General features: G+C 37.2%; 1 protein-coding gene across 8 annotated transcripts in view; it reads right to left on the reverse strand.

The window, feature by feature from the left end:
• ptprma (protein tyrosine phosphatase receptor type Ma) overlaps nucleotides 1-22,553 on the reverse strand; it is a 156,587-nt gene that overhangs the window by 59,190 nt on the left and 74,844 nt on the right. For all 8 annotated transcript variants that reach the window (XM_065258927.2, XM_065258928.2, XM_065258930.2 and 5 more), the window contains exons 8-11: nucleotides 5,477-5,785; nucleotides 4,872-4,981; nucleotides 1,336-1,537; nucleotides 699-801 (exon numbers count right to left, since the gene is read on the reverse strand). In XM_065258927.2, the coding sequence (XP_065114999.1) occupies nucleotides 699-801; nucleotides 1,336-1,537; nucleotides 4,872-4,981; nucleotides 5,477-5,785 (724 nt within the window). The remainder of the gene's footprint in view (nucleotides 1-698; nucleotides 802-1,335; nucleotides 1,538-4,871; nucleotides 4,982-5,476; nucleotides 5,786-22,553) is intronic.

Below are 22,553 nucleotides of genomic sequence, written 5' to 3' on the forward strand. Positions count from 1 at the left end.
TGTGTGTGTGTGTGTCAGAAGAGATTTCTGTGTGATTCTGAATGGTTTATATGACGCCTGTAAAAGCCTCTCAGGTATCTTTTGTCACCTGTCTGTCTAGCTCCATTAAAACGCCCTCACACCAGAACGGAGTCAATGCAGGGCTTTGAATTTTTCACGATTAAACTAAAAGTGCAAAAACACCCGGTGGTTTATTCATGCTAAAGTGCCGCTTGCATTTTAAAGTGGAGGTAGAAAGTTTCCTGTCGCTCTTTCATCATCCCATCAGGATTTCTACAGAAATAAAGCTCATATACACAGCATCACTGCTGGTCTCTATGGAGCTGAAGACTCATTAAAATCTTTAATGAATGAGAGATATTAGACAGCCTCCAGTGATCATGTGACACACACGCTGAATGATGAAATGATCGGGAGGTTTGTGATGAAGAATGTGTTTAGATGTCAAGCAAACACATTTGTCTTTATCAGATGTGATGTTTAGTCTAGTACAGTACAAACACAAACAGAAAATTGACCAAACATGGACAAGTTTACTCTCTGGGTGTAGTCTGATGATAGATAAACGATCTATTATAAAACTCATTGTCTTTTCTACACCATACTACTTCATTAAGAGACTTACTGAAATGTGTGTGCACGTGTATATGTGTGTGTGTGCACGTGTATATGTGTGTGTCTGTGTCGCAGTGACCCACCTGACCGGTGCTCCTCTGCTCTGGGCCGGTTTCAGCAGGACGGTCACGGTGCTGTCAGTCTGATTCAGTGGACTCTCCTGCTCGTACCCAGGCATACGGGGAGCTGTTCATGATTGACAGATCACACACACAGAATCATTCACTGGCTCATGTTTGTATTTAATATAAGCAGAAGTAAAAAAAAGAAAGTAACAAAACCAAAATCAAGTACTCAGTGTTTTACGTATTATACCATATGTCTGTTGAATGCTTTATTCTGATTGGTTGAGAAATGTTTCACAGGTATGCATTCATTTTCAAATAATTCAACGGCCCGTCATCAATTATTCCTTACTTAGAAGAAACCTGTTTGTTGTCTATTAAAATGTTTTGTTATATGAACAAGCAGTCAGACTATAACTACAGTACTGACTCTATCAATCTATTTCCCTGATCTTATAATCTCACACATAAGTGTATGTTTAATATAATTTGTGTTTAATTGAACATTACCAGACAGTCGCGTCCAACGATTCTTTTAACAACACCTTAAATGAATCAGCACGTTGCCCTGTGTGTTTGTTTCTGCACAGTCACAAATATGAACATGACACAAACTCAGTCATCTCAGTTGCCATGGAAACGACGATGCTCTTACGTGATATCTTGGTTGTAAACTGCGTGATGACATCCGGTCCGTATCCCTTAACCGTGCTGGCTTTGATGGTGAAGGAATACGTGGAACCAGGATACAGACCCACAAACACATGAGACGTCTCATTACTGAACTTCAACACCTTCCCGGTCTGATTCACCAGAATGAACTCCGGGTCAAAGGAGCTGACAGCCTTATAGCGGATCTACAGGTGAAGATAACACAGATTTTGATGTCACCAGCAACAAAAACACACTCGCCATATTATCACTGCATATTTAACACAATTAAAATCCATCCAATTTATGTTTCTAAAAAATTATACATACTATCTCCACCTTATAGATATGAAGCAGTATTTAAACATCTATTCACTTACTGAATTAACATTTAAAGTATGTTTGGATCTATTATGATATAAAACACAGAGTTATCACAGTCCAAACATTTACAGAGCGTTGACCTATAGTACATCTTTCCTCTGTATAGAGCGTTTACTCTAAAATACAGTACATTAAAATAAGTTTCATATCGAGAATAAACAGCAGTTTAAAAAATAAAACATCAGTCCGAACACTTTTTATAATATATAATAAATATAAAGAAAGCATATCATGATTCAGTCCAGTTAACATACACAAACATCGCTCTATAAAAATAATAATTTCTTCATATAATCTTTTATAATACTCGAGTAGGTTTTGTTCTCTATCTGCCCGTGTTTCCAGTCAAGACGCCCCGCGTTTCTAATATAACTTAATGAAAAGTCGCTGTGGGGCTTCATTTAAATAAATCATTCAGTTGCTAATGGAGGGCCGTCTAATATCACTTCATTCACATTTCAATTTAAAGACACAATGGGAATGAAGGAGGGATTCTGGGACTCATCAGGTGTGAAACACCAAGTGACTCTTTGCCATTAATGTAGGACAGGTGGATAGATGGATTTGTTTTATTGATCTCACAGATAATTCACAGGGGAAAACCTCACTGATACAGAATTTTAAACAGGGATGAATTTGTAAGAAAACACAAATAATGATTTTTAACAGTTTAAGGAGTTTAGATGCTGATCTTTATTTGAACTGCCTATAGTGTCACAGGACGTTTGCATGAGTTGCATTAATAAATGCATGCTTTGTTTGTTAACTAAACTGAATTTAAAATATTCCTCAGGTTAATCTGTAAATGACACAATAATAACAATGCAATCGTGACAGATGTGTCATTATAAAGCTTGTAGGTTTAAATACAGGTAAGGCTAACCGTCACACACATTACAGTACAGTATATGAATTGAATCCGTGTATGTAGAGATGTGATACGTAAGTGTAAGTGATGTGGTGGGTCAGGACACGCTGTACTCATGAATGTAAGTGAGATTTAGAAATGTCACTGCAGAAAGTCTAGAAAGCTCTAATGAGGCAGAAAAGCTTTTGTTTGGTGCCTTTTCCTTTAAAACCGGCACAGATCACACGCTCTGACACTTCCTTAAAGGAGAGCGAGGTGACAGAATGTAATTTCATAACATGAATTTGACAGCTTAATTGGTCGAATTTCCACAAATGAAGTTCTGCAACAATAAGTGCTTTGAGCGGTGTATTGTTCAGAGTTCTCCAGTACACAGTGAGTCACGCGCTCCTCAAACCATCACTAAAACTCGCTGTTCAATTCAACAAAGTAGCTGAAAACATCACAAATATATAACAGGTTTAAACAAGACATGGACTGGACCTTTAAATATGACTAGTCACTGTGTAACGCTGCTCAAAACTCATTTTATTTTCATAATCTTAAAGAATCTGAATGAAATACATTAGCTATATAGATATAATGAGATGTAATTGTTAGAGATTGATGGCTTCTAGTGCCACCACAAAAAGGCAAAAAATCTCATGCACCTTCATCTGGACCATTCCCTTTGTGCGCATGTGTGTGTGTATATAAGTGTTTCTGGCTTTGTGCACAGCATTAGGAATAGTTTTTGGAAGCACATATGCACTGTTGCTCTAGTGTTGATCTGCTTCCATTATTACTTTATTTGTAAGTCGTTTGGATAAAAGCGTCTATTAAATTATTAAATGTAATGTAAAGATAAACTGTGTGACATCAGAACTAAATGTACAGTTCAGTCTACAAATATTGTGACAGAGGCACATTTTGTCTACCAAAATTGATTTCAGTTACAGTCACAAGATGCCATCATCCACCACTAATATCTACATGGATGTCCAGGATTTTTCAATTGCGGAGCTCACAAGTGTTTTTTTTTAGTCAGACTGTACCAAATTGTTGATCTGTCCAATCTAATGTTCCTGCTATCTGACTGATGGGATTTGATATAATTTTTAAATCTACCTATGGTTTGTATCACTTGCATGAAGATCTCCCTAAACCACATAATGTGGGTTCACAGCCATGGCTTTCAAATGAAAATGTCACACTTTATGCTGCTTACAGTACACACCAAAAGCAAAGCATCGCTCTAGATTACTCATGGGATTTAACTTCATGTCATGCTAATTTTTTGCACAAGTTGAATATTTTTAATATTTTTGAGGCGAATAGCACTGTTTCACAGCAATCGCGCCACCCAATTTGCATCCTTCACATTGCACCGCACAAGTTCAGGTCTATTCACATCTTTGCATTGATTTTGTATGTAATCTACATACGTTTAGTGTCTATACCCCATTAGAATTGACACCAGACCTTTAACATCCTTCATTTATAAGGAAATTATTTAACAAATAGACAATATGTGTCCATAAAACAGCTTTTAAGTCAACTGTCCCATTACTTTTGACCCCTTTAAAAAGGGGTAGTTTTATTTTAAACGCCTGTTATTCCTAAATCCTTCAGACGATTAGGATGTAAAAACCCTCTCAGTAAAGCTCAAAGTGTGCACTTTAGGCCAATATTCATTATATGACTTCTGGTAAACAGCTAAAATAACACAAAATGTGCCTCTGTCCCAATATTTATAGACCTAAGTGTATTAAAGTAAATCAGATTAAAGATAAAGTGTGTGGGGTTTTTCCATGATCTACTCCAGACCTTGAACATGTTATTTCTTGCCCATTATTTGACCACATTCCTGCTTTGTGAGCCTCCGGTGAGTCCAGCGTTCTGGAATGTTCATCTGTTTGTTATTTCAGTGCCTAACAACTCAAGAATCTGCCACTGAAACAATAAAACCTTCTGACAAACAGACAGATGAGTAAAGACTGTATTCATGAATGAAACACAAGAGGGGATTTTAGTGCTAACACGCACACACATGCATGCACAAACACACACACATGCACAAATGATGGAGCTCTCGGTTAGGCTTCAATTAAGCATCTGAGACTTGTTTAGATGTTTCTCCTCAGGACGAATAAAACCTGATGCATACAATATGAGTCAATTATAAATGAACAGCTCAGATCATTTGGACTTAATACATTGCTATGAGAATTGTGAGGTTATACTGAGATCTGTGTAACTAACTGATGTTAATATTAGTTTAGATGGATTAGAATGATGGTTGAACTCACTTCATACTGTTTGATTATTCCATAGGTCTGAATGGGTTCTCTCCATCTGAGAGCGATCTTCTCCTCATGCGTGTTACCCTGGATTGACTCCAAAGGGACGGCTCCAGGTACTACAATACAGACCAATAACACAGATGATCAGATTTGAAAGTGCATTGATGTACTGTCAATCAATATTCTCTTGGATTCAGTATTTTAAAATCAACTGCTTTCAGTAAAATGTTTGAATAATACAGCCAAAAGAAATAGCAAAACACTACAGGTCTGTTTATTTGTCCTTGACCTCAGATCAGCACTAAAGCACATATTTATTTTGGCCTTGACTTCTGTTGGCTCGTATTTGGTAATATTCTTCAGGAAATAACATTCTGATTAAATGGACTTTATGGTCCAATAAGAAGAACAAAGCAGACCCAAACACATTCATGAATGCAAATGGACTTACGATTTGATGACAATGATTGTATTAAAAACAAATTCAAAAGATCCAAACAAACTCACAGGCCAATCGAATAATAAAAGAAAAACTGAGATTCTGTGAGATGATTCTTCTTATAAGATGAAGATAAATGTGTTTGGTTATGTTTATGATAGTAAGCACCAACCGTCCTCATCTGTCAGAACGTTGAGTTCTTCACTTTCTTTGATGCCCTCTGGGTTTCGTAGCACGAGTTTCACGCTGACGTTGGTGAAGGGCAGCAGATTACGAATGATGTGTTGTGGTGAAGCACTCAGAATATCATTACATTTCTCCTCTCTGGTTTCTTCTTTACCGTTCACCGTATAGCGATACTCCACCGTCAGACTGTAGTTGTGACAGCGCGTCACGTTATAGCCGAACGGCTCCCATCGAACGGTGAACTGCTTAGATTTGATATCAACCACCTGCAGTCGTCGAGGTCCATGCATGGGATCTGAGAGAAAAAAAACGAGAGAGACATTTAAAAAAAAATCTCACAAACTAATTTGTCAATCTAAATGAAGCTCTTAAAATCTGTCAAAAACATATTTCAGAAAGAAAGAAACAAGAATTTTTTTTCAGATCTGTCATTCAATGCTTACAGTCAAATATCTTTTGTCGTACTGTGGTGGAGATCAAGTGTATATTATTGTTTATATGTCTATAACAGTGGTTTTCAAACTGGGGGCCGCGAGATGGTGCTAGGGGGGCCCCAGTTTTATGACATTTTATGAAATACAATAATTTATCATGAATTCTGTGTAATTAAACCTAAAAAAATAAGGCTACTAACCAAAAGCACTACTTTTTTGTATAATTTTAGAGTTTTAGAACAGTTTTTCCACAAATTTTCTTTGGGGGGCCGCAAAGGAATGCATCGTTTACAAGGGGGGCCGCACGCTGAAAAAGTTTGGGAACCACTGGTCTATAAGATGTTTGTAATATGCTTTAAGACAAATGTGCAAATTCATTCAACACCATTGTTGAGTATTTTCCAAAACCGTGGTTTGAAATTGCCTCAGTTTCCTACATCACAAACACGTAACCAATCATAGCTGAACGAGTGGATCAGTATTAGATATTATGTTTCACTTCTGTGATGCTCACACGTGCAGTGTGAATCAGCGCTAAAAAAAGTAGTTCACGTATGCATTGTGTGAAACCAGACTTACAGTAGCGGTTATGTGTCTGAAACTACAGAATAAAGCATCAATTTAGGGATGCCAAAATTCATAATAAAATACTAAACCTCCAATGAATTGAGATGCAAACTTGTGACGCAAGTTTGCGCGACGTGAACGCGTGCTATTTGCCTTAAACATGTCATCCTGCAAGTTCAATTTTAAACTTTAATGAGCTAGAACCGAACCGAGGTATGTTTTGAACCGTGGACTAACCATATCGTTGCATTCCTACTATTTACATATACGTATATCTGTGGTCCGAGATGGTGGGAAAGAGTGCAGGCGGGACTAATTAGCATATTCATATTTACGCGTATACTAAATGAGGCAAGGGTGTAGAGTTACATTCAAGCATAAAGAAATTACCGTCACAGGAAAAAAACTTTTACATGTATTATTATGATGTTCAAAGATTTTTTTAAGTAATAAAATTATTGACTACAGGGAGACTTTAAGATTTGCTTTCTGTTCTTTATTCATCTAAGCTGAACAGTAAAAATATTGTCTTAAATCACACTTTTGCTTCCCAGTAAAAATATACAACGTGCTTAAAACATCTACTTGAGAAACACAGCACAAGTTATGAAATGATATTTTTATAGAAATATAACAACCTTTACAAGAAGTCAAGAAAAAAACAAAACGTTCTTTCCCTTAAATATTAAGTTCAGTATTTTCCTGTTTAATATACAAACCTCACAATTACTCTACGGTATTTTATATGATTTTGTATTGAAGTTTGTGTATGTGTAGTTGTGATTTTCTGCAGGGTGTTAAATTCATGAAGAGCAGCGGAGCATCTGAGACGCTTCACCAGCAGATCTAATGAAAGCACCTCGCCGTCTCCCACAGGACATTCAGCTCTGGTAATAAGATCAATTTCCATTCTGGGTTCAATTTGAGAAACGTTGTACCTCACTCAGCTCTTACTGTTTCACAGGGACTCTTGTCCTCACATTCACTGCCAATCTGATGAGGAACAGAGAAACTAAAGCTGCTTCTGAACCATTGCAGTACAGAGACCACCTCACACAAAACCACATCACACACCGCTTCACAAACTTCAGAGGAATCAAATCAAAAGATTGTAAAGGAAAAAATGCATTAAAGAAAACTGCTCACCTCAAGTCTCTGTGGGTTTTAAAGCACACTTAACAGAAAGAAATGAAGCTTATCTTTATTCTGATCACGGATAAAACCTCTTTAATCAGCAGCCGTGTAAGCCGTGAAACACAAGACAAGACTTTAACAAACTCTGATGAGAGAGAATCAACTGAATATTAAAGCATGCAGCTCTCCATTCAATCCACACACATTTATCTACAGAACGAGAGATTCTTATTAACAGTTTCGCAGATCAATCCACCTCAAGATCATGACACAACCTTCATAGCTCACGCTTTAACCTGATTACTTAACCAAGAGCTTAAATGTGTTGTGGTTTTAACATTTATTATTCATTCTGTACAATATATTTGTGTGGCTGTACTGCAAAAAATGACTTTCTTACTTAGTATTTTAGTCTTTTTTTAGTACAAATGTCTGAATTTTTTTAAATTAAGATGTATTTTCTTGATGAGCAAAATGACCTAAAACAAGTTTCGTTTTTAGACGAAAAATATCCAATTTAAGTTAATTTTTGCTTAAAACAATCTAAACAAATCTGCCAACAGGGTACGTAAAATTTTCTTCAAGTGTTTTTTTTCTGATGCTATTGGCAGATTTTTCTTAGTTTTGGTTAAACTATTCTCTGCAAGCATGTGAAAATATAGCTCATTGAAATTTTGTTCCCCTTGTGATGTCAGAAGGGGATCTTACTATAATAATACCGCCTATTAATCTACACTATCCGACCACGACACTGACATTTAGTGCCGAGAGAAAGAGAAATAATTGACAGCACAATTGAGTTTCAATTTCAACAAACCACCATTATGGTGATCAGTGTTTGCATTAGCAGCTCATTTGCATTTTAAAGGACACACCTACAAAGTGGCAATTTTAACATGTTATAATAAATAATCTATATTTTTGAGCTAAAACTTCACATTCGTACTCTGGGGACACAATTTATTTGACATTTATTTGACAAGTCTTGTGAAAAGTCCCCTTTAACCACAAATTCCCTTAAATGTTATTTTTTAGGTTATTTTGCTCATCAAGAAAATGCATCTTGATATTTTTATTATATTTGTACTTAAATACAAGACAAAAATCCTAAGTAAGAAAGTCATTTTGTGTATTTTAATGTGTGTAAGTCCAGAGAGAGAGAGAGTATAAATGTTTACTGGTTGCAGCAACATTGAAATAAGATGAATTTGAAGATATAAACCTGAATAAACAGAAGATTTATTATAAATATGCTCATCTTATTCCTCCAAATGTGAGCTTTCTTTTCTCCCTAAACAATGGATGTGAAAGCGGTCTGGTCTTTCTGATGTGCATTATACAGAAGAACCTGCACACCACGGCCTGACCAGAAGTCTCTTTCATTAAAGAGCATCAGAGAGGCTGAACAAACAATAGCTGTCTGTTCTCATAGATCAACACACATCTGCTGAACAACACACAGTGCATTATGGGAAGATTCAGGCAAAAAAGACATAACACAAAAATAATCCTATTTATCATTATAATGTTATAGGGAATGTTTAATCTGCTCACTTAAATTTGTTTATTACAAAGAAATCCCTATAAATACATTTGTTAGTAGCTTTTATTAGCTAACTATACTGAAAAATCTCTTTTGGATTAAGAGTGGCATGTAGTTTAAAAGAAGTCTTCACCATTACTGCTTGAACCCAGCGCGCATCTGAACTAACAGCACTTTAAAATTCCCATACGGTGAGTCCAGAAGAAAAGAGAGGACTCCTGCGGTGAGCGACTCTTGTTCCTTTAGACTTCTGACTGCGAATGAAAGGATTTGATCAGAACAATCCAAGCGTTTCAGAACTGCGTTATTGAAAAATAACCCATACTGAAAGAAATGAAAAACCTTCTGCAAATGAGAGCTTGACGTTCTTTAAAAAGGAAACCTGGTGATCTTCATTTCCATTCCAGGTTTTGCTAAAAGCTCACATGCTCGGCCCTGAGACGGAGGTCATTGTGAAGTGGATGAGATGAAATGGCACGGAGACGAGGACGGCGCTCACGTATGTGATGGAGGAAAGTTTTAAAGAAGAGGAAAACCCTGCTGATCCAGAATGAGAACAATGAGACGGTGTGAACTACATCACAGAGACGATACACAGCACTTACAAAAACATTTCATTACAGTACTATTCACTTGTCTGATTTTACGATTCACTGCTTTGATTTCCAAGAGATTAAATGAATTATAAATCATACAGCATATCTTCGAATGGTAGAAGATGTGATTGTGTTTACTTGATACATTATTTTGTTTCTTAATTATTGTCAGGGCATTTAAATCTAGTCTGTAAATAAGACTCAGACACACCTTTAAATAATTGCTGGCGTTTAATACTAAGGATTTAAATCAGACACTTTAACCGAGTAAACAATACTAATAAACCTATGCTTTGCTCTGCTATACATTTCATTCATAATATTTTGTTTATATCACACATTCGACACCAAGCCAAGTATGCAGCGTTCTTCTGATTTTTGAGATCTATCAGTCTGGAAAAGGTTATAAAGCCATTTCTAAAGCTTTGGGACTCCAGGGAACCGCAGTAAGAGCCATTATCCACAAATGACGAAACATTGAACAGTGGGGAACCTTCCAAGAAGTGGCCGGCCGACCGACCAAAATTACCCCAAGAGCGTCATCCAAGAGGTCACTTAAGACCCCACAACAAAATCCAAAGAGCTGCAGGCCTCACTTGCCTCAGTTAAGGTCAATGTTCATGACCTCCCCAGAAGAAAGAGACTGGTGGGCAAAAATGGCCTGCATGGCAGAGATCCAAAACGAAAACCGCTGCTGAGCAAGAGAACATAAAGGCTCATCTCAGTTTTGCCAAAAAACATCTTGATGACCCTCAAGACTTTTGGGAAAATACTCTGTGGACGGACGAGACAAAAGTTGAATTTTTTGGAAGGTGTGTGTGTCCCATTACGTCTGGTGTAAAAGTAACACATCACTTATCAAAGAACATCATACCAACAGTAAAATATGGTGGTGATAGTGTGATGGTCTGGGGCTGTTTTGCTGCTTCAGGACCTACAAGATTTGCTGTAATAAATGGAAACATAAATTCTACCATGAACCAATAAATGTCTGACCATTTGTTCGTAACCTCAAGCTGAAGAGAACTTGGGTTCTACAGCAGGACAATGATCCAAAAAAGACCAGCAAGTCCACCTCTGAATGGCTGAAGAAAAACAAAAAGAAGACTTTGGAGTGGCCTAGTCAAAGTCCTGACCTCAATCCTATTTAGATGACCTTAAAAAGGAAGTCCATGCTTGAAAACCCTCTAATGTGGCTGAATTACAACAATTCAGGAAAGATGAGTGGGCCAACATTCCTCCACAGCGCTGTAACAGACTCATTGCAAGTTATCACAACTTGATTTCAGTTGTTGCTGCTAAGGGCGACCCAACCAGTTTTTAGGTTTAGGGGACAAGCACTTATTCATACAGGGCCATGTAGTTTTGGATTTGTTTTCCCTTAATAATAAAACCTTTACTTAAAAACTGCATGTTGTGTTCACTTGTGTTATCGTTGACTAATATCTACATTTTTTGGTGTGACAAACATGTAAAAACATCTGAAATCTGAAGGGGGGCCAACACTTTTCACACCACTGTATGTGACTTATATGAGTCATATGAGTGTTTGTGTGTTTCAGAGTCTTCTCTGCCCTTCAAACTCTTTCTCTGTTTTAACTCATTGATTACCTGCTGGCATTCACTGAAATACTATTAACAATCTATTGATTAACCCGAGCGCTCAGGAAAAACTGCCCTCGACACATCACTACTTTATTTACACACATTATCTGATCTCTCTGTATGTGTGTGTATAATGTCTTATCTGTCGTACTGCAGTCTTCTCAGGGTTATTTAGTTTATAGTGGTGAGTAAAACACAACGACTCTCTGCTAGTGTTGCTTTTTCAGCATCTAACACACAAATGCACACACATGCACGCACACACAAACAGCTGTCAGTGTGAATAATTCACTTCTTATAATACAGATCAGACTGACCACAGGACAACCGATCTTCTTTTTCTCTGATACTTCACAACTGAATGAAACCCTGAGTCTGCATCTCTGAGTAAAGTCAGTCATATATCTGCACAGCAAACACCAAAGACCTTCATAACGGCTAAAATCAAAGGAGGAGCACTGAAAACCCTTCACGGTTTAATGACTTGACGAGTTTGACACATCTCACTGGTGGAAATGGAGGGTGAAAGGTCAAGGTCGACCCTTGAATGAGGATTGATGAATTTCATTAGAGTTTAAATCCCAGGATGAAAGTCTCAACACCGATATCGTCCATAAACTCCGAAATAGATGGCAAGAGAACCGACCATTTTTATCTGGAACACCTTGCTTACGGGAAACGGTAAAAAAGTAATGGCCTCTAAACTTAAACTGGAGATGGATGTGAGCAGATCCTAATAAAAAAGCGAGCATGCGGTCAATTTAGCAGCGTATCCCCTTCAGTAGGCCGGTAATAGAATTTCTCACCTCTAGATTGTGTCTGTGTGTTGTGTTGTGTTGTGTTGTGAAGAAACCGATGCTGTGAGACGATGAGATTCATTTCCCAGAGTCCAAAGATTTCTCATTGACATTTAGATGTCAACTATCAATGCCTACAGAAGAGCTGACATTTAAATAATGCCTGACATTATCACTGTCACATTATTACTGATCATCGGTCAGATCGCTCATCTTTCCAGTCCAGTGTGGTCTCAGACAACATCATGCTATACAGAGAGATTTAATGATGGAAGAGATGAATATTTGTGAGTGAGGGTCTCTTAAGATCTCCTCTCCTCATGTAAGAGAATAAAAGCATTAGTCTCGCATGACCGAGATCAAATTGGACACGACTGAAAGGAAACACTTCAAGAAGTAAAAGAGAGAGAGCGAGAGATACAGATCATCGGTTTATTGTCTTCAGTCAGATTCATGTCATTGGGCCAAAATTAATCCTTGATTTACGGTAAATCTCACAAGAACATGTCCGCCTCATATTTTATCCTAAACTTTAAAGGAATAATTCACAAGAATTTCCCTTAACAAGGATAAACTAAAGCCTGTTAACATGGCACAATCACTGTATGAGCAATTTCATGCAAATGTCAACCGTATTATGACAAGTAAAGTTTTTGACGAAAGGTTTTAACCATTCTGAACTCAGATGTCATTATCTGGTGGTTTAAATGCACATGCAAAGTTTATGATAAAGTTATAAGCAGGTTTTTCCATTCTTTTTCATAGTTAAAGGTGCAGTGTGTAAAATTTAGCGGCATCTAGTGGTGAGGTTGTGAATTGCAACCAATGACTCAGTTCACTGCTCACCCCTCGCTTTTGAAACGCATAGAAAAGCTATGATAGCCGCCACCGGACAAACATGTCATCTTCAGAGACAACTTAGTAAAAAAAGTTTGTCCGTTAAGGGCTTCTGTAGAAACATGGTTTCACAAAATGGCGACTTCCATGTAGGGGGACCCTCGGTATGTAGATAAAAATGTCTCATTCTAAGGTAATAAAAACATAAGGGTTCATTATAAAAGGTCTTTATACACCACTGATAAATAATATAGTTTTGTATATTATTTTGCATTTCTGTCAAGAGATCCTTATAAAAATTACACACTGCACCTTTAAGTAAGTGAACATTTCAGAAATGTCACATTTATATTGTGTTTTTTTCCTCATAAACATGCATAAAAAGTTTAAATAAAATAAATATTATTTGTTTTTTGAAGAGCCGTCCCTTCTCCATTTGTTGGGTATTATTGCTTCTGGTTTGTGTCTTTCATCGTGTGTCCTTTTATCACATCCATTACACGTGATAGAAGATAAAATTTAAAACTGAGAAAACATAGACTGATATTTTTCTGTTGTCTAAAATCTATTATCAGGGGTTTAGGTAAATATAAACAGATACTATGATATATTTGATATATAGCAAGTTTTGACTGCAAATGCCACATCCATAATGCTGCTATATGCTTTTGCTTTAATCTCTCTCTCTCTCTCTCTCTCTCTCTCTCTCTCTCTCTCTCTCTCTCTCTCTCTCTCTCTCTCTCACTCTCTCTCTCTCTCGCTGACATCTATAGATGGTCTGTCTGACTTCTGTATTTTAATGTAAGTCATGAGTCCAGTAAGGGAGTTAGTTGCCAACAGTTTCATAAAAATAAAAAATGAATCAAATATATTTAAACAACACAAAAGCTCAACACTGGGGCTTGGGAGTCTCACATCTGTATATAAACGTCGAGTGTCCGCGCCGTGTTATTCATGTGTTATAGAGAACATGATGACTGAATGCCAAACAACAAAAAAAATCACTCCATACTCTTTTATTCAATAAAAATAGGAGTGTGTTTTTGAAATCCCTCGGTGAGACGCACAGGCGGATATCTGCAATATCAACAAACCCATCTGGGTAATGGTGCTGCTTTCATCCTTATCAAAGCTCTTTTTTATCTGCTGGAAGTGGAGCAATAATGACGGCGTTTGAAAAGCAACAATCAAAACTCAATGACTCTACACAGAGAGCTCTTCTGGACAAAAGATGGCGCTCGCTGGCGCTGGCATTGGCAGCGTAGAGATCCGCTCTTAAAACACGCTCATGAATCCACACATCTGTCATCTGTGTTTGTCTGATTGTTTTTAGGATCCGCTTCAATCTTCAGAAATTGCGGCTTGACTCATATCATGTTGGGCAGCTTTTAAAAACTCATCTTTATTACAGTTATCAGCTAACGTGAGACTAGTCTGACCTAACTCCAGTACATTTATATGCAGCATTTCAGTGACTGTCATTCTAGTAAACCTGCAGGAACAAATTATGTGCACGGTTACAAAAACATTTTACATTGAGGAATATCATATCCAAACACTGACAAATAAGCCGCCCCAAACCACAACCACAAAAATGACAATTTAGACTTACGTTATTTTACTGAATAATTCATGTAAGTGCTTTAACTCAACCACAAGCTGCAGATTTCATCCACCACCCTGTTTGCATGAGCCCTACACTAACTCTAATATTTGCCTAAAATGATTTTCTGGGAATGAAGTTTATATTCCTATATTTCTACGCTATATAAATCTAGAGTGACACTTTACAGATCTGATGTATGCGGCCAGATCACACGTCAGTCTGATGGAGTTTCTGTGCAGATCCGTCTGTTATATTCAGCAGTAAATGACATGTGAGCACTGATGTGAGATCAGATGAAACTTCAATCTGATGACGTTTCACTTGAGCACACACAAACATGTTTCACATCAGCAAAGAAACCATTCTTCAGCATTTCTGAGTATCACTGCATCTGTTAGCAGGAGTCACACATTTATACATCTTTTATTACCATTGTTTGTTAGGTCAAGCACCCTATTACATGAGCCAATAAACAACCTAAAACAGCCTAGCAACCACAGATATGTATACATAGACACGTCATTAGTGGCTGCTGCTATGAGCTGCTATACAAAAGTCATCCGCCATATTGGAGCGGTCTAAGACTTTACGTTAACCAGTGTTGCCAAGTCAACAGTGATGACTTTATAACTGGTGAAGCAGATTGCTTTATCTACAGGTTAAATGTTGAAGAATTGTGTTTATCAGCTGCCACTACTAAGGTCAGATTATTTTATTTATGAAAATTTAGTGTTGATATTTGGGCTATGGTCATTGGGTTTGATTTAAAGGTAGGGTATCACATTTTGAAAAATGCTAACGGTAGCCGACTAGCAATGAAATCACGATCCCACCCTCCATTCAAATTACCATCCAAATCGCTCCTGTGCAGGATGTCAATTCAGCAGAAAAGTTTGCCGTTCTTCCTTTGTTTACAGACGAGAGATATGAGGGCACGTGACGTATGGTGTCTGCGTGAACAGGCTGCGCAGTGGCATTCAAATTACGCTTACGGATGAGGAATGGAAAAGGCAACGACCGTTCGGACCGAGATCTATGATTGGTTGAACATTTTTTAGTCCTATGCCTTTCACAGATGACATAAATTTCTACAAATACATTTAAACAACTTTGCTATCAGGATGTGATGAGACTTTTAACCAGCATAACTAAAAATGTTTCAGGATCAAATGTTATACCCTACCTTTAATTAGCAAATTTGGTTGGTTTTGTTGCGCAAATCTGGCAACCCTGTCACTACGGTCCTCGAACCCTCAAGAGCAAGTTGACTTTGTATCTGTAATCGTAGTTATACCTGTGTTTGATCAAATGCTGTAGACCCAAACATTACAATGGTCAAACTAATACCATACACTAAGACGAAAGTGTTTGCTAACGGCATTAAAAGTTACTGTAGTTTAAAAACATGTAATATTAAGTTAATACATGCTTTTTTACAGGAAAAATAAATATATGCAAGGTTTATGAACCAGAGGCTGCGCAATGTTGTGATTTCATTAAAAACTGTGATTGACGTCTGCAACTGGACCGTTTCAAAACGGCGGATACATCTACATATGTGGAGCGGTCAAATGACGTATTTATACTGTACATTTCTATGCTATTTACCACCTACAAAAGCCTAGCAACCACATGATACAGCCTAGCAACCACATGATGCAGCCTAGCAACCACATGATGCAGCCTAGCAACCACTCATAAGATCCCAACTGCAGTATGTTTTGCACAGAGGAGCAGCACTTAAGATTTTGTCTGTTAATGTAAATGTAATTGAGTTATTGTGATGTTGTCTAGATGTTGTGCAGAGAAACACAAATGTCCTGGGCAGGCATTCTGGAGCGTTTAGACACAATGATTAATTTAGGTGACCAAAGCAGCACAGGGGATTCTGGGAAAATGAGTTTTAGCCCTAAGGGATCTTACTTATCTGCTGTGGACGTGAAGCAAGCAAAGTCCTCAAAGACCTTGACAACAGATATGAAAATGGCCCCTGAAGAAATGTTTCCCTGCCAAACGCCCTAAACTCTGGAAAGCACTTTCTTATTTGTGTTGCATACTAAACACACTGCAGATATTCACTGAAAACTCAAATGTTAAGATTATAAAAAAACACAACAACACCAGCAGAACATTATAACATTTAGTAAAATACACCCAGTAGTGATGCATATGTAGGGCACATGACTGTTTAAAGGATTTCACACATATAACACACAACATCACATCTGCAGACATTCACATTACACAGAGCTTATAAAAGTTAAATATTAACATTTATTTAAGAGGGAAAACCGTATCATGTTCATGAAAAAATAAAGAGCAAACTGATTAATTTACTCAATTCAAATACCAATAAAACAACAAAAAGGCCAATTTGGTTATGAGATACACAAGAACAAACACCGCCTGCACAATAAAACACTGGGGTTTATATATTACTGAAGAACACACACTTCATTTGAAGAACGAGACGCATTCATTGTAAAAGGGCGGGTGGGATGCCCGAGAGTAATGCCCTACTTCAGGAGTAAAAGGCAGGTTTACTCTGTTTACCCTGCTGCTTGTGTAAAATGGATTATAAAGATCCATTAAAACATGTTGGGTAAAACAGTTTGAAAATAAATGTTGAATCAACGCAGACAAATCATGTTAGTAAGTGTCACTGGTGTATAACCTTAAGCTTTACTGAACAACACCCATCAGTATCACATCTTTAAGATCTGGGATAGTAACCCAAAACCCTGAGGATTGAACCCAATCTCGTGTTTCAGATACAAAAAGACAAAATCTGTGTCACCTCTCCCATCATCTCTCAGTTAAACTAAAGGATAAAAAGCACACATACTCCTTTATCTTTTGAGTTAAAACAGTTCATTGTTCCTAAAACTTTCTCGAAAAACTTCTCACTCATCAGGCTGAAAAATATTCATCATGAAAAACTAAAATGACTTCGCTTATGGCACAACATGACATTGTAAGTGATGATGTTGTGGGAAAAAACTCTAATGATAAAATAAATGATATGAGCTCTTTTATGGTGGCTAGTGGTTGGGGCGTTGTTTACTCATGGGTTAATTGGTTAAGACTTGGTTTAGTGTTAGGTAGAACACAATTAGAGACTTCATCTGTTTGGACTGTATAATTTTATAAACATTAACCCAAACATAATTACACACATTGTACTGTATAAGAGTACAGCGGTGAGGAACCATCACTCCGGGTCCTTTGGGTGCCGATGGTCGGATACCAAAACCAGTTTGTTTCAGTTTCTCCCTCGCTCTATTTATCCATTTCTGGATGTTTTTGTCAGGATAAATAATGGCATAATACTCAACTGGCAAGTGGAGAAGATGAGTTTGTCAGGACTCATTTGGCTGCGGGTAACAGCTATTGTCTAACATATGCACAGAAGCCCACATGAGACACACCAACAGAACCAACAGGAAATTACATCGTCTGTTCAATAGGCCAATGAGATTAGACAGAGAGAGAGAGACAGAATTACCATAGAAATGATGTTTCAAGCCCAAAAACTAAGATAAAAAAAACTAACTCAAAGTATGAGTTTACTTCACAAGCTGAAATGAATGAGAAAAAGCAAAGTAAATTCATTTCTTTTACTTTATTTATGAAATTCATAGTTTATAATGAAAGTAGTGCAGCTTTATTTGCTCATCTCCTCAACACAAATCTCTCACCATACTGAGAATGATGATAAACCAGTGTGGCTTTATGATTATATGTTTCTTTATGAAGACAAAAACAACCCTGTGAGATGATGTACCAAACTATTCAATGCATTTACTATAAACACTTTTAGTGCTATATATCCATATGTAAAATCACTCTTACAAGCACTTTATTTTATTCTGCAGTGTTGCAAAGTAGCATTAGAAAACATTAGCACATAAAATAATGCAAAAATATGAGGGCATTACAAACGATAAAAGCGGCTATAAAATGTGGAGTATGAATATAAATATATTGAGCGTGAGTTTGCAGTATTGATCTCTCTCTCCTCATGGTTAGATAAGACAACAGTTCACTGTAAGGACAGAAATGCATTGAACTCAATGTAAAGCTTCTTAATATATCAGCAGCCCTGCCAATGTTATCTCCAGCACCCGCGCTGTTTACGGCTACATGAGCGATTGTTGATACAGTAATGAAGATGTCACATTGCTTTATAATCCAATAGAGGAGCGAGAGGCTTTACAATGGCAAACTGTTTAGATTGAGTTTATGTAGCAGAAAAAAGTGTGTGAGTCGCTCTTTAATGTATCAGCAAACTCAGAGCATCAACTTCATGCATGGGTGAGAAACACCAGTCACACAATCTGATTACTGTTTTTAAAAAATATTATAAAATAGTAAGCGACAGTAGTCATTCTTAGTGATAAACATACAGGGCCTTATTTTAATAATCTAAGGGCATGGTGCAGGTGCATGTGGTCCAAAAAGGTTGTACCTCTTCTCTTATAATCTTTCACGCCATAATCTTTTCATTTTTAATATTTGGCATATTTGTGCTGTTGCGCGTCCCTGTGTGTGTAATAAGCAGAGTGTTGTGCGTCCACCTATAGGCACATATTACTAATGCACCCTTTAAATAAATAAAAAAGTCAAATAGTAACATGCACCTGAACACACCATGTTTTTACACCAGCAAGCTCGGGGCGAACAAATGGGTGCAAAGCATTTGCTATTTAAATAACGTTGCGCTAAATGTGAAAATTATCATTGAGCTGGGTTGAAACTAGCAAAAGACACTAGCGTCACGCATTGGGCTGCATTGCACCGGGTGTAAGATAGAGCCCATAGTGTCTGCTGACTGAGCTGACACCACATTGAAACACAATGGATAAATGCTGCTGATAGGCAGTGGAGTGATGCTCTCCTATGATGCTGGCAGATTATTGTCTATCCAAAAGTGACTGACAGACATCAAATCTGTATAGCTCAGTGGTAGAGTATTGTGTTAGCAGTGCAAAAGGTCATGGGTTCCAACCCAGAGAACACATAAGAAATGAATACCTTGATATGCACTGTAAGTCACTTTGGATAAATCCCTCTGCCAAATGCATAAATATAAAATATATAAATATAATGGATGTCTTCAGCAGCCCGTGCACATTTACACCAGACTTTATGTAGTCGGCTGGGTTATATCTGAAATGTGCGCAGGACCCGCAGATGCTGATAAAAGCTGCTGCAGCTGCAGAGTCTGCGCATGATAGTGACAATCGTTTCTCTTTCTCACACTGATCTCATGGTAGGAGCTGTTGTGTTCAAGGTGACTTTCACCACAGTTGCAAGAGATTTAGTTTTTCATTTCCAGCGGGATCAACGTCTTTAATTTTCCTATTGGGAGAACTGCGAAGGACAGATAGAGAGAGACTGATACAGAGAGAGAGAAATGCAGAGAAAGAGTCTTATCTCTCATTCTGACTGTAAGCGTCTCTTTTTCCAACCCATGTGACTAAAATTGCAATTTACTTTAACTTTTATATTGGTTTTAATGAATACAAAATAGGAAAGTATTTTTATTTCATGGTAATATTTGTCATACTGCTGTTTGGATATAATATAATAATAAAAATGGGTTATTACATTAACTATTGCATTAGATTGACAATCACAACAATCATAATTATATTATAAAAACAATCAATTCCTCTTAATTAATTCAATTTCCATTTTGGTTTGGCACTAAAATACGACCTGGGTGCTCAAATAAAAAACTAGGATCCATAAGAGATACTTATCAGAAGCCAAATCTATGTAAAAGGTTCCTAAGAGGTTTCCTCGCGAGTGAACAGAGCAAGAAAATGAAACGTGTAAAGAGAAAGAGTTAAAGTAGAGAAAGAGGTAAAAATTATTTACAGAAACATATGTATAGATTCAGTTTGTGATCTACATTTGTTTAATTTAGATCAGAAAAGAACTGATTCACTTGTGTTTACACTGATGATGACTTACAAATCTATAATTCAATTCATATATGTGTCACAGAGATCACCGCTGACATGCATGAAATAATTCAACATGTACATGAACAAAACTACATCTGGAAAATAATGAAAAACTGATATATGTGACTGTGAACGTTTGAAAAAACTGGAAAAACCTTCGGAAAATAAAATACATTTGAAGAAGCGCTTAAACATCCGAAAATAAAGTACTGTAAGATTTTGATGAAAAGATGCTGTTTTTATATTTATCAGCCAGTAATCTGAAAATAAGTAATGATCAGTCAATGAATCTCACTTGTTAATCTTGACCTGTCACTGTTTCTGTTCCTCACAACCTTGTTTTCATAAATATGTGAAAGTCTACTGTGACTGAACTCTGGACAGTGTTTAATTTATTAACAGTGCTGTGGTTTAAACAGAGAGGTCAGTGTGGTCAATAGAGGGCGCTGTACTCACTACTGGTTTAACTGGTCTGGTATGTTTACTATGCTGCAGTCACACAAGGGGTCAGGTCAGTCAGATCCATTAGAGATCTACTTATACCTGTCCACACCTCATGATGATCTACTGCAGGAGTCTCTAACTACTCTTCTTCAAGAGTCAGATTTAAACATGTAAATATAATGTAAAAATAATGTTTTACCACTATTTTTACCTCTTATTTTTTTACTTTTACATATTATATTTATTACTATTATAGATGATTATAGTCTAACTTATGTTGTTACTTTTTATTATAGGTCATATATTAAAATACAGAAAAAAATCTTGTATCCAGTATTTTGCCTTTTAATAAAGGAATGAAATGAATAAAACTATAAATTGCTATGTCTAAATACCAAGTGTTAATGATACATTTCAACAAAAAACCAGGGGCAACCTTCCAATCTCTCTGATGAAGCCAATAACTTTGAAAGGGGGTACATTTTTTTGTAACTCATCCGTTTAAATGATATTAAGCCTTAAACTGCTGCATAACTAAGGGCGTGGCCACTTGAGTGACGGTTGAACAGCCACTGCTGTCACTAGAATCGAGCTAGGTGGGCGTGGTTTCTGCAACAAGACACCTCAGCCTCACCCATGTCCCGCCTCGTTGCCCATTTTCGGTTTTCCGCAAGTGATTCGCGTCCCATCCCTACATTAATCAATACCATTTGTCAAGAATCATTGGATCAAATAACATGCAAACATCCTGTATCTTTCTGTAAGATACTGTCAGCAACAGCAAAAGAATATATGTTAATGACCGGACGAATGAGTTTAATGAAATGGTAATTTATGTAAATGTAATTTGCTTTTGCACTCTTCATTGCTTTGAGCATCTCTCAGCCGATTGGCTGATGAATCATGTGATGGGTTAATGGGCGGTTAGAGCACAGGCTAATGGAAAAGCGATTAGTTTGGTGTGGGAACGTCACGCGGCGTCCCTGCATGTTACTGGAGCTGCTCTAATCACAACAGTCATTGAAAATAAGAGTCATTGCACCTGTTTAATTACTGTGATAATTGCATGCGGTTTGCTTGTGGCCCGGGGGTCCGGCACCACGTTGCTAATGTGCTCGATGCTTTGACAAACCTTTAATAACCCTAATGTGTCTCTCTGTCATTAAAGGGGAAACACCGCAGCCTCTCCAGGTGCGATACATCGGCCGGGCCGCGTGAGACGAATCGTGGAAACACCAACAAATGCGAGTGTTTGTTTATTATAATGAATTTAGGTTGAGCCTCCTCGTGAGTGTAATGTCCAGCATTTTCTCCATCAACACATCGACTTCACATTGCGTATCGATCCTTAAACACCATCAAACACTCACTGACACACATGCACAGATACACAAATGAGATATTTTATGAGTTAAGTCAAGAAAACAAAACGCTACATAACATTGATCTTCAATTCTCTGTGTTTTCTGATTTTTACTACTAAACCACACCAGCCCAGTATATCCCAGTTTAATAGCAATGTCAAAAT

The sequence above is a fragment of the Paramisgurnus dabryanus genome, chromosome 22 (assembly GCF_030506205.2).
Source record: "Paramisgurnus dabryanus chromosome 22, PD_genome_1.1, whole genome shotgun sequence".
NCBI lineage: Eukaryota > Metazoa > Chordata > Actinopteri > Cypriniformes > Cobitidae > Paramisgurnus > Paramisgurnus dabryanus.